Source organism: Dysidea avara, chromosome 10 (genome assembly GCF_963678975.1).
Source record: "Dysidea avara chromosome 10, odDysAvar1.4, whole genome shotgun sequence".
Lineage (NCBI taxonomy): Eukaryota > Metazoa > Porifera > Demospongiae > Dictyoceratida > Dysideidae > Dysidea > Dysidea avara.
Genome location: NC_089281.1, coordinates 30,647,604 through 30,660,073, shown reverse-complemented (window position 1 = coordinate 30,660,073; position 12,470 = coordinate 30,647,604). Strand labels below are relative to the sequence as shown.

Below are 12,470 nucleotides of genomic sequence, written 5' to 3'. Positions count from 1 at the left end.
CCCTAACCCTAACCCTAACCCTAACCCTAACCCTAACCCTAACCCTAACCCTAACCCTAACCCTAACCCTAACCCTAACCCTAACCCTAACCCTAACCCTAACCCTAACCCTAACCCTAACCCTAACCCTAACCCTAACCCTAACCCTAACCCTAACCCTAACCCTAACCCTAACCCTAACCCTAACCCTAACCCTAACCTAACCTAACCCTAACCCTAACCCTAACCCTAACCCTAACCCTAACCCTAACCCCTAACCCTAACCCTAACCCCTAACCCCTAACCCTAACCCTAACCCTAACCCTAACCCTAAAGAAGAATTCAATGAACGGAGAGAGGAAAGGGACAACTTTACTAAACAACAGAGAACGACCCTAAATTTACTTCAGAAACGCAAAGATATTGTAATTCGTAAAAGTGATAAGGGAGACAAAATAACTGTGGAAACCAGAGAGAGATACATTGAGGATGCAATGAACCACCTGAATAATGAACAAGTTTACCAGAGACTTGAGACAGACATCAACCAGGAACTACATAAAGTAATTTGTAAGTTTCTTAAACACAGCCTAGACAGGGGCATTATCAACTTAGATTTATTCAACTTCCTTAGTACAGACGATGAACCCAGGACCCCACTCATTTATTTCTTAAAGAAGCTACACAAGGACCCAATTTCCGTTCGCCCCATTGTCTCTAACATTAACAGCCCCACCTGTAAACTCTCTGCACTTATTGACATCCTGTTGTAACCAATTGTGGAACAATACAAACACATTTTAAAAAACACTACACAAGTCATCAAAGAACTGGAACAACTCCATATTCCACTAAACAGCCTCCTGGTGACAGCAGACGTATCCTCCCTGTATCCAAGTATACCTATAGAGCATTCAATTGATGTAATTTTAACCTTTATTGATAATTATAATGACCCCACTTACCCCCCCACATGTTTTATTAGGAATGTCCTACTTTTTGTATTGAAATATAATTGCTTTAATTTTGCAGATCTATTTTTCTTACAGATTAGAGGAGTTGCCATGGGAACTAAGATGGCCCCAAACTATGCAAATTTGTACATGACCAACTTGGAAATGGAACACATCTTTAACTACCCTGTACAACCAACCTATTACAGAAGATACCTTGATGATATAATTTTAATATGGTCAGCCACTTTGGAAGAATTCAATACATTCAAGGAACATCTAAACCAAGTACATCCATCAATTAAATTTACTTTCGAAACATCCCCTACTACCTTACCATATTTAGATGTTAATGTTCATATAGAAGAGGGAAGAGCTTTCGTGACTCCACATTTTAAGAAGACAAACACATTCTCATACATCAGGAGCGACTCATACCACCCCCAATCAATTTATGGAGCAATTGTTACCGGGGAAAATACAAGAATACTCAGAAACAGTAGTAAGAAAGAAGGTTATGAAGCCACCATGGATATGCTAAAAACTAAATTCAAGGATAGACAATTTCCTAAGAAAGTTGTGGACAAGAATATCATCCCCTTTGAATCCAGAGATGAGAAACTGCAAGGGGATAGACAGGCAAGTGAAAGAGAATTTGTAACTATGGTCTGTGACTTTGATAGAAATTTACCAATGAAGAAAGTATTGGAAGAAAACTGGGGAATTTTTGCTAATGACGAGAACACCAGAAAAATACTCTTACCTAGAACACCAAGAGTAGCATATACCTTGGGAACTAACATAGGACGTCGAATTACCAAGGCTAAGTTAGAAGGGACAATCGAAACAGATACCAACACTCATCAACCTCCTAGTTTTCCAAAAATCTTATGGCCAGCTAAGAATATCGAATGTAGACATAGACAATGTGGAATGTGTAAACAACTTGCACCTAGGAGCTACTTTTACAGCCACCAAACTAAGATCAGATACCCAATAGAGACTATCTACTCATGTGATACCACAGGGGCAATCTACTTATTGGACTGTACAAAGTGTGGGAAACAATATATCGGAGAAACCGGTACCAGTGTAAGAGCAAGGATGAAAAGACACAGGAACACACAGAAAACCGCAGTGGATAGACCTATCTATGACCATCTGAAGAAACACAATGCAACCTTTGAAATATTTACAATTACCATCATAGACCAGGTAAAGGATATGAGAGTCAGAAAAGCTAAAGAAATGGAATATATTCAATTGATGAAAACTAAAGTACCCTTTGGACTGAACGTGTTAAATAAAAATAAAAAATAAAAAACAACAAACTGACCCTGACCTCATGACAACTCCTCAACTATAAGAACAACAACTAATGCAATATGAATCATTCTATTAATAAAGAAGCTGATGAAGACTCCTTGTCGAAACCGGTCCTTCTTTTGACCGCTGAATTGGAACTGTATACGTAACTTTTTTGTTTTTACTGCTTGTATAACATTAATTGTAGTTGTGTATGTGTCTTGTGTACTTGTGTGTTTGTACTCCCCCCCTTTTTTTTTGTTTCTAAATTATATAATTGTAATCAATCTACTTAGTAATGGCCACACAACCACCACCAACCATCTTAAGGAGTGGAAGGCAGTTGCCAGTGACCCCTCAAAGCCAACCTATAGAATCTAATGTCTCAAACCTTGGAGAACAGGCAACAAACGCCAGGACGGATGGTGCAGGATTGGTCCCAGCTTCTTCTGGAGCTGAACCCAATCCAACCACTAACACTAACCCTAACCTTAACCCTAACCCTAACCCTAACCCTTAGGGTTAGGGTAACCCTAACGAACGTTATGGTTAACTATACACATATACCAACATTTGTGAGGTTAGCTAGCTTCATCAACAATTTATACATATCATCAATGCCACTGCCAATATCCATGGCCTCTTCTGCTAATGGACACTTAAAAGCTCACCAGCATGTAAAATTTGAGCTCACAGAAGACTTTATGACCCCCCCACTCCAGCCTGCATTAATTGCCGGTTTTGTATGACATAGGAACATAGGAGCCGGTACAGGCTATGCAGTGGCGGATCCAGGATGGGGCATTTGGGGTAAATGCCCCCCCCCCCTCAAGAAATTGCATACAAGATCGATATACTCTAATAGAGCAGTCAATTACTCTAATAAAGCAGTCACAATGTTCATGAGGCAGTGTAGCTTACCTATGAAGCTACAAATAGGATTTTATTTTACATAACAGACGTGATATAGTAGGTAAGGATAACTAGCTATTATTGTTGTGACCTTTTTTTTTTTTTTTTTTTTTTTTTTTGGTCTTCAACTGGTTTTCAGCAAGTTTTTTTGGTGTTCAACTGTTTTTCAGAAAGGTGCCCCCCCTCTTTCGAAACTCTGGATCCGCCCCTGCTATGCATACACCAACACCAGTTATTGTGGCACCATGCTAGCTATCCACCTTGAGAATAACCACCTCATGCAGTTGCACATAAGGTCACTAGCAGGAGCACATATGAACGCTGTAAGCAGTGCCGATGAGCTCCTGCTAGTATTTGGTTAATACTTCAAAAGAGCGTTTAGTATTTTACTTTTTAAAATTATTTTATCATCATTTTTTCTATAACTAACAAACTATACCTCAAGCTGACTCATCAATGTCCTGTATTAGCATGATTCCCAACGTCAAACTCGAAGGGTGATCACTACATAATGATTAATTAATTAATGGGGCGCCTCCCAATCCAAAGCGCAGGAGTTTAATTGTTGTGGGCGGTTTTTCGAACCGCTTAATTAGGTGCCGCTAGTTACATGTAACAGAAAAAACCTGTTTTCTGCAATGTACAATGCCAACATTAAGTCACAACCAGCCAATAGCACAGCGAATAGCCATGTTAAAATTAGAGGGAGGCAGGGCACGTAACCCGCGTAATATAGTTTTAGGACGCCAAAAGGTTGAAGTTGCTTGTTTATACTCTCTGCTGCTCGCTATAGCCGTGCAAGTTTCACGACAGATTGTACGTAGTACTAGTACCTTCAAAGCTTAACCAGCGCCAGTTGTACAAGACTCTGATAGCTACGTAGGCGTGGACAAGAAGCCATTGACATTTGTGGTAAGCGATATTGTAGCCACACACACCTGCAACGATTAGCTCCCATTAGCTTTTCATTTGCTCAGTTTCACCGGTAATAGGAATAGGCTAATCTAGCCGCTGGCTGTAACTGTAAAAAGCACAATTTTTAATGACAAGCAATTGCAAGAAAATTAACGGTAGCTATTTAAAAAATAATAATGCTGCAAAAATTGTATCTCCAGTGTTCGCAACAGTAACAGTCTGGCTTCTGTAACAGTCTGGCTTCTTCAGACAACCAGGCTATAGGGAGGACTGAATGGCACAATTGATTTTTGAATCATACAGTTTACTTACGTATCATGAAATGTGTAATGCAGACAGATGTTGCTGGTGTGTTGCTATACACTGGCTTCTAAGGTGGTACAATAGCTGCACATATGTCCACAATGTGCTGAGCGTATCCGTCAGCGGGACTCATCCCAGTGCAAATATGGTATAGACCTGTGAACAAATAAAACAGCAGCTTTATAATTTGCTACACTTATAGTAAGTAAATGAGCATCAAAATGTTTACTATGGTAAAATAAGATACTACGTGATGAGCTTAAAAGGAGAATTTGTGCATTATTTAAACATACAGGGTGATCACATGATGAATGTAACGGAGATGTATTAACACTAACTTCAGTTAAAATGCCCTAATATCTAATGTCAACAGTATTGTTTAGCTTTTTTACAACAGTATGGCTTCTTCAAACAACCAGGCTAGGGAGAATCTGATAGTACAATTCATTTTTAAAGTAATACAGTTTTGTTTGCTTACGTGTCAATGTATAGTATATAGGCAGACATTGTCGGTCTGCTGCTGATTTTATTTCATGGATCCTTCACTGCAGTCTCATTCGTGGAACATTTCCCCCCTACTAGTATAGGATTGCGCTGGTATATCTCATGACAAGAAGCAGCAGGATTGGTTTGAAGAGTTTTCTCCTCACTACATAAGCAGTAGCAAAGAACATCAGGATATGCTCAGCATAGCCCCATGTATTGTGGACTCATGGCGCAGTATCGTGCACATTCTTAACGGTTAAGTTGCATGGGACTTTGCTGAGAGTATATCTCTGCAAAATATGGTACAGGCCAGCAAACAAATAAAATAACAGCTCTATAATTTGCTCCAGTAACACCAGACAATAAAATGTTTACTAAAGCCACTTCCACTAGCTAAATCTTTTGTGTCTTGGGACAAACTCAGGGTTAGTAGGTTGGCAGGAATAAGCTACGTAGGTGCCTTCTAACAAGTGGCAAAGCAATCATAATGTAGCTTGGCTATCATTTGACATAAAAATCACTATTTAGCCAACAAAATAATATGGTGAAATATGAGTGTTCCTTACTTTGTGATGAGCTTAGACGCTAACATAGAATTTGTGGCGTTATTTAAATTTACAAGGTGATCAGATGATGAGCTGTTGAGATATAATCCAGCATTTATTAGGTCTGTACCTTGGGCCCGACTAACCTAATGGTTTTTCAATACAAAAGTTTTTTTTTAATGTTCAACATATGGTTTGCTATGTACTCAACTCACATTTCCATAGGTCTGCTCAAGTGGACATGACCTCACCAGCCAATGCTTCAGAGCCGCAGCAGTATACACAAACTGTAAGAAAAAAACACATTTATGACGTACTTCACCTTCATTCTTGTAGACTATTGGTAACAAGAGGCAATCAAGTCTATTGAACTATTTTTCAGGTCTGCATTAAAACTATTGTTGAATGTATTACATTTAACAGTTAATTTGTAGAATCAAAATTAAAGCCAACCATACAAACAACAGGTGTGTTATTGTGTGACATTTTTTTGGGTGTATACTTTGTCTTTTTGATTCTATCAGAAACTTCAAATTCCAACAACAATGTTATGTGCAAATGCACACCACCAGTAGTTACTACAGTGAGTGAGCGGAGCAAGCCAGTTTCAGCTGTGCAACCAACCATCAGAGGTATATTCCGAATGAAAGTTGAACTCACCAGTATTGTACAATTTATACATACAGCCTCAAGCTCACTAGGCAACACAGATACCAACAAATCTACTGAAACCTTAGGTACGTAACACTTGCAATATCACAGGAAATTCATAGAAAATTTTATTCTTAGATAACTGTACCAATGAAGGATTTCAGGACAATAGTACCACACCCCATCCACTGGCAACTACCAAAGAGAAATATTTATGGGGGCTATTGAAAGGGAAACAGTACTCACGCCAGAATGTCATCGTCGAGGAAGTATCAGGCAGAGGAAGATCTGCCTTTGCTGCAAAGACCTTCAAGGCTGGGGACTTTGTGTGCGAGTATGGGGGTGTGGTACGTAAGAAACATGGAGAGGATTGGGGGGACCAACGCAATGCCTCCCTAGATATTGGGTGCTACTGCTTAGATGCAACATATGACAATGTTACATATGTTTTTGATGCAGCAGCATCTATCAATGATCCAGGGAGGTACATTAACCATGCAAGAAGAAACTATAACCTAGTCAAAATGTCACCAGTTCTTATTGGAGAGCCTCCACGTGCTGAACTAAAAATTGGGTTTGTAGCCAAGAAAGACATTTCCTATGGAGAGGAATTATTCTTTGATTATGGCTTGAAAAGCCATCCAGATTTTGAATGGATTGGCACAGCTGCAGCAAAAATAGCTACAACACTTCAAAAGGTATATTCAACAAGAGCAAGGTAATGCTGCTGCTGCTGCTACCTGTTTGTGCACTGCTAATTGTGTAGATCACAATCTCCAGCGAAAAAGAAGAAGAAACGACCACCGCCAAATCGAACCATTATGAGCTGCCGTGTGCCAGGCTGTACCACCAGAAACGTTTCAAAGTTGGCGGACCATCTTATGAAGCTACACAGTAATTTAACCACCGAGGAGAGACACCATTATTTAAAACTGGGAAGACAGCACGGACACCGTGTAAGTAGTTACTTTTCAATTATGTAACTATTTCAAGTAATTATTATTTTTGTACCAGCCTCCAGGTGTCAAAATTCAACAGGCAATTCGAAGGGTATTACAATACATCAATTTTATACAGTATTTATTACATTTACCATAACATATAGGCTAGGACACCAATGATGCCAGGTACCCTTACCCAAACAACATTACCTAGCATATGCAGCAGCAACATGGTAAACTAAATGTTTATATATACATGTCAAGTTACTTACATGATGACCATAGCCTGCTGGATCAATGACTATGGCTGTTCAAGCATCACCACCTCAACTTCTTCAATCTAACAACACAGTAAGTTGGAATTTATATTAGTATTTTACTTATGTAAATAGACACAGAGTGCCAGTTTCTCAACTGTTCCTAAAGTTCCTCAACCTAACAACACGGTACGTAAGTTAGAATTTTTATTAGTATTTGACTTACAACTTACATAAATAGACACAACTGGTTGTACAGTGTGCCGGAGTCTCCACTGTTCCTCAAGTTCCTCGACCTAACAACATGGTACGTAAGTTAGCATTTTTATTAGTATTTGACTTACAACTTATGTAAATAGACTCAAATTGTTAAACAGACTACCGGCTTGTCCACTGCTCCTCAAGTTCCTCAATCCAACAGCGTGGTAGGTTAGACATCCTTTAGAGCTTGTATACCTGTAATTATTGTTGTACTGTAGGGTATCATCGAATCAATGGCTACAGCTGCTCCAGTACCTGCATTCCAAAGGTCTATGGAAAGTAACAGCATGGTAAGGCTGAACTCTACAGCTGTATAACACTAATTGATTGATGATGCTCACAGGATCAACCAGCCACCCCTTGCACGATGACTGCTACTCATAGTAAATCATCCAATGATTACAACCTGGTAAGATTAAGTACATTTTGTGATTGCATAGTTTTATACACCGTCATCCACAACAGCCTAAAGAATTTGACTATGAAGGCTTCCAAACATATTTAAAGGTGTCATACAGCAAAAATCCAACTACTGCAAAATCCATAACAAGGGATGTCAACTTGTACCTCGGCAGAGCAGAAGGAAGCAATTGCGATATTTTGAAGCTTCTAAACATAACAGAGCTTGAAAGGTTTATGGAAATAATGAAGGACCCGAAGCAACTGAAATTCAAGCCAAGCACACGGAAAGAGAAGCTGAACAGAATTAAATTAGCAATAAAATTTGCTAAACGCAGTATTGATGATGCACAGCTGTACTACAAGGCAAACAGGGTCATCGATTCCATCGAGGAATGGGTTCATGGGCTCAACAAAGATGTGAGTCTACAGAAACAAGAACGTGGCCTAGTAGTGAGAGAGATTTTACCACATCTGCAAGACCCGAACGAATTTTTGAATGACCAGGAGGTATAAATATATGCCGACTCTCCGATTGTTATTAAATTGTGATATACATATGTAGGTAAAGGCTAAGCTAAGCAAGGCATTTGAGAATGCTTCCAGTGGACATTGTAACAAAGAAGAAATCGATACAATAACTGCATATGCAGCAGCAGCCACCATTTATGGAAATGGGCAGAGGTCAGGAGCTATTTCAAACCTCACCGTCGCAGAATTTGAAATGCGCGAGGAGAGCTATAGTGAAGAATCAGGAGATATGGTGGTTATTCCATGTGTACACCATAAGACAGGGTCACAGGGGCTGGCTTATCTAGTGATTAGTGAGGAAGTTGATGACATGATACAATACTACCATGACAACATACGGCAGATGATTACTCCTGCAGCCAATTGTGAACATTACCTCTTCTTGACTCGAAGTGGTGAACAATATGATCAGGTGTATCGACGAATCAAAAACACATTAGGGACAAAGTCTATGACTCCACCTCAGCCTGGTTTATACAGAGTGCTGATTTCCAGTGAGGCTAGACGTCACCTAGATGAAATGAAGAGACGCAAGACAGTAAAACACCTCAGTCACAGTGCACAGACAAGTGAGACATACTATGAATATATGAACAATGTTGATGCCACAGAGGCACACGCAAACATCCGCACTCTATCTGCACTGCGACGGTGGAAGCAGCATGAGGCAAAGCTTTTGACATCTAGATGGCCTCTATCTGGTGACCCTCCAGCTATTAAAGATATAAGAAATTTCATTAAAGAAAATCATATCACAAGAACATCAAAAGAGATTTTAGCCAAATGGCAACAGCTTCATAATAGTGAATATATTTAATGTGAATGTACCTGTGCATTGTACAGTACGTGGTAACTTATTATTGCGACAGTTTCAAACTTACACAATATTATATCCACATGAAGTGCATGATACCTCATTGCATGACAGCGTGTGCCTGGTATATCAGAATTCTGTCATGAGTTAATTCAGGAAGCGATTAACTGGGAGGGGGGGTCCATGAAACCCTTTTACCCCACCCCTGCCTTGTTGATGGTGTTCACAGGGTTGACCAGTCTCCAATTTCTCCAATGTTGAACAGCAAATGATGAAATGTCAACATATAAAGAGGGTAAAGGGTGAAGTTTCTATAGATTTTTCAATACGTCCAGTGTCCAAAGGGTGGTCCACAATCGTCTTCCAGTCAATATAACCTGGCTATCTAAAACGGTCACAAATGGTCACAGGGACCAGTGACTAAAACTGACATCTACGTTTATTTCCAATACAGAGGTAGGGTACAAAATCAATGCCCTCTTCAATGCAGTATGGAGAAGTTGTAGAAGTACTTAGCAGTAAAAAAAGGACACCTGTATGGGATGAAAAATGTTGACATATAAAGGCAGCATCAAGACAAAAATCACAGACAGAAGCTTAAGGCACATATATAGATAGACCTCAAGCTCAATGTACTAAGTCTATATATGCTGAATTTAAAATAATTATTAAGCCTATGGTTTGTATTTTACATTATGTAGCACATAACTTGCATATTGTGTACATTAAGAAAACTAAACTGGCGTACGTACGCAGTAAACCGCCTCTTAGGGTGATAGATCGCCACACATGTATGCTACAATGATAATACAGCAAGCTGCTAATATTAAAAGCGTGCTTGATGCTATTTACGTACTCACTTGTCCTTCCAACCGTCTTCCAGTCAACTTCATCTTCCAGTCAATATATAACCTGGCTATCTAAAACGGTCACAAATGGTCACAGGGACCAGTGACTAAAACTGACATCTACGTTCATTTCCAATACGGAGGTAGGGTACAAAATCAATGCCCTCTTCACTGCAGTATGGAGAGGTTGTAGAAGTACTTAGCAGTAAAAAAAGGACACCTGTATGGGATGAAAAATGTTGACATATAAAGGCAGCATCAAGACAAAAATCACAGACAGAAGCTTAAGGCACATATATAGATAGACCTCAAGCTCAATGTACTAAGTCTATATATGCTGAATTTAAAATAATTATTAAGCCTACGGTTTGTATTTTACATTATGTAGCACATAACTTGCATATTGTGTACATTAAGAAAACTAAACTGGCGTACGTACGCAGTAAACCGCCTCTTAGGGTGATAGATCGCCACACATGTATGCCACATAATACAGCAAGCAGCTAATATTAAAAGCGTGCTTGATGTTATTTACGTACTCACTTGTCCTTCCAACCGTAGAAGCCCACCATCAATTTGAAGGGTAGTGTTACATGTGTATGGTTATCTGACTTACATGTACAGCGCAGAGTCCCTACTTCATTACTACTACTGCTGCTCCAGCATACGCATATATACCAAGGGTTCAGGGAAGTAATAGCATGGTAAATTAGAACTCTATAACATTTAAAGCATACCTTTTCAGGGGCAGATCCAGACATTTTAAAAGGGGGTTCCACACTGGAATTGCAACTTCAGCCTAATTGTAAGTGTAAGACCAGAAAAAATGGTCATCACCTGCTGACAATAGTTGCCTGCTATGTTGCTCCTCTTAAGAATACTGTGACTGTTCTATTAGAGTGTCTCGAGTAAGAGAGGCTCTTTTAAAAGGGGGGTGGGGTTCCATGACACCCTTTAACCCCCCCTCACCCCTGGATCAGCCCCTCCTTATTGATGATGTTCACAGGGTTGACCAGCGTCCAATCCAATCTGTCCAATGTTGAATAGCAAAGGATGTCAGTTTGTACCTCAGTAGAGCTGTTTAAATTTTTCTGTGGATTTTTCAATACATCTAGTGTGCAAAGGGTGGTTCACAATCGTCTTCCAGTCAATATATAACCTGGCTATCTAAAACGGTCACAAATGGTCACAGGGACCAGTGACTAAAACTGACATCTATGTTCATTTCCAATACAGAGGTATATAGGGTACAAAATCAATGCACTCTTCACTGCAGTACGGAGAGTTTGTAGAAGTACCTAGCAGTAAAAAGAGGACACCTGTATGGGATGAAAATGTCAACATATAAAGGTGGCATCAAGACAAAAATCACAGACAGAAGCTTAAGGCACATATATAGATAGACCTCAAGCTCAATGTACTAAGTCTATATATGTTGAATTTAAAATAATTATTAAGCCTATGGTTTGTATTTTACATTATGTAGCACATAACTTGCATATTGTGTACATTAAGAAAACTAAACTGGGGTACGTACGCAGTAAACCGCCTCTTAGGGTGATAGATCGCCACACATGTATGCTACAATAATAATACAGCAAGCTGCTAATAGTAAAAGCGTGCTTGATGCTATTTACGTACTCACTTGTCCTTCCAACCGTAGAGGCCCACTATCATTTTGAATGTAAGCAGCTGGGGCTACACGTGGCTGCCGTTTTATGTTTTTACATGGCACGTGATTCTAACCGGCTGATAATTTTACGTTGCTTTAATTTTAACGGTTAAACATACGTGAAATTTCCAACCGACTAGCTATACCTAAGGGTGCTTTGCTAAGAGCTGTGCTCAACTATGGTCAAATCTAAAACCTGTACTGGCACCAGCAGGCTACCACACGCAGTGACGTCAAATATAATGACGTAATTAGTAACCAAGAGCATGCGTGACGCGCATATGTTGACATGATTCCAGCAACATAAACCACGTCTAGTACAGGTAGAAATAGTGATGTTCTCGCTTCGTATGTGCATCCTAGAATTGGGTTATTGTTTCCTAAAACTACTCATTTTAGCCAGCTTTGTGTAATATACTGTGAATCTATTCAGGCATTTAACAAGCCTGACAATTGCCTACATAAAACAGGATATTGCAAGAGAAAATACTTTTTTTATGCATCATTGGGAATTCATATAAGACTAAAAGCTTTAATTTGTACTTTAGTGACTCTACTGATGAATTTTACTCTAAATAATGATGTCCACAAAGATATGGCTGATTCAGAACCAGACTTTTCTTCTAAAAGGTGTGACAAGCAGCCAAGCAAGTGTGAAACAGGCCAGCAAAAATTGGTATGATTGCTATATAGCTGTG

The 12,470-nt window shown here is 39.4% G+C and overlaps 1 protein-coding gene and 1 long non-coding RNA gene across 6 annotated transcripts; one reads left to right on the top strand and one right to left on the bottom strand.

Annotated features, from left to right (window-relative positions):
* Positions 1–735: 735 nt before the first annotated feature.
* Positions 736–9,172, bottom strand: LOC136268220 (uncharacterized). Of its 3 annotated transcripts, XR_010706926.1 has the most exons (9): positions 7,764–9,172; positions 7,592–7,703; positions 7,481–7,543; positions 7,263–7,425; positions 5,614–5,685; positions 4,846–5,016; positions 4,377–4,523; positions 3,589–4,322; positions 736–882 (listed from the first exon to the last, which is right to left on the bottom strand). It is a non-coding gene; the product is annotated as an uncharacterized lncRNA (long non-coding RNA). The 3 variants fall into 3 exon arrangements; XR_010706925.1 differs by lacking the exon at positions 4,846–5,016 and having other exon boundaries at positions 737–882; positions 7,592–7,720; positions 7,764–9,171; XR_010706924.1 differs by lacking the exon at positions 4,846–5,016 and having other exon boundaries at positions 738–882; positions 7,764–9,170.
* On the top strand, positions 4,044–9,334 carry LOC136268218 (uncharacterized). Of its 3 annotated transcripts, XM_066063499.1 has the most exons (18): positions 4,044–4,061; positions 5,624–5,687; positions 5,735–5,780; positions 5,833–5,865; positions 5,923–6,030; positions 6,085–6,135; positions 6,188–6,767; positions 6,816–7,005; positions 7,064–7,099; positions 7,155–7,223; positions 7,276–7,341; positions 7,383–7,436; positions 7,489–7,554; positions 7,607–7,672; positions 7,727–7,798; positions 7,852–7,917; positions 7,974–8,417; positions 8,473–9,334. In XM_066063499.1, exons 2-18 carry the CDS (start codon positions 5,640–5,642, stop codon positions 9,253–9,255), a joined length of 2,778 nt encoding a protein of 925 aa, XP_065919571.1. In that variant the 5' UTR covers positions 4,044–4,061; positions 5,624–5,639; the 3' UTR covers positions 9,256–9,334. The 3 variants fall into 3 exon arrangements, with proteins under 3 accessions (XP_065919571.1, XP_065919569.1, XP_065919568.1); XM_066063497.1 differs by lacking the exon at positions 4,044–4,061 and having other exon boundaries at positions 5,541–5,687; positions 7,389–7,436; XM_066063496.1 differs by lacking the exon at positions 4,044–4,061 and having other exon boundaries at positions 5,541–5,687.
* Positions 9,335–12,470: the final 3,136 nt, after the last annotated feature.

Coding starts and splice junctions, on each gene's coding strand:
- LOC136268218 (XM_066063496.1), top strand. CDS start 5,589: ATGGTTTGCTATGTACTCAACTCACATTTCCATAGGTCTGCTCAAGTG. Junction 5,866..5,922: donor GCCAACCATACAAACAACAG/GTGTGTTATTGT, acceptor TGATTCTATCAG/AAACTTCAAATTCCAACAAC. Junction 7,555..7,606: donor TTCCTCGACCTAACAACATG/GTACGTAAGTTA, acceptor TTATGTAAATAG/ACTCAAATTGTTAAACAGAC.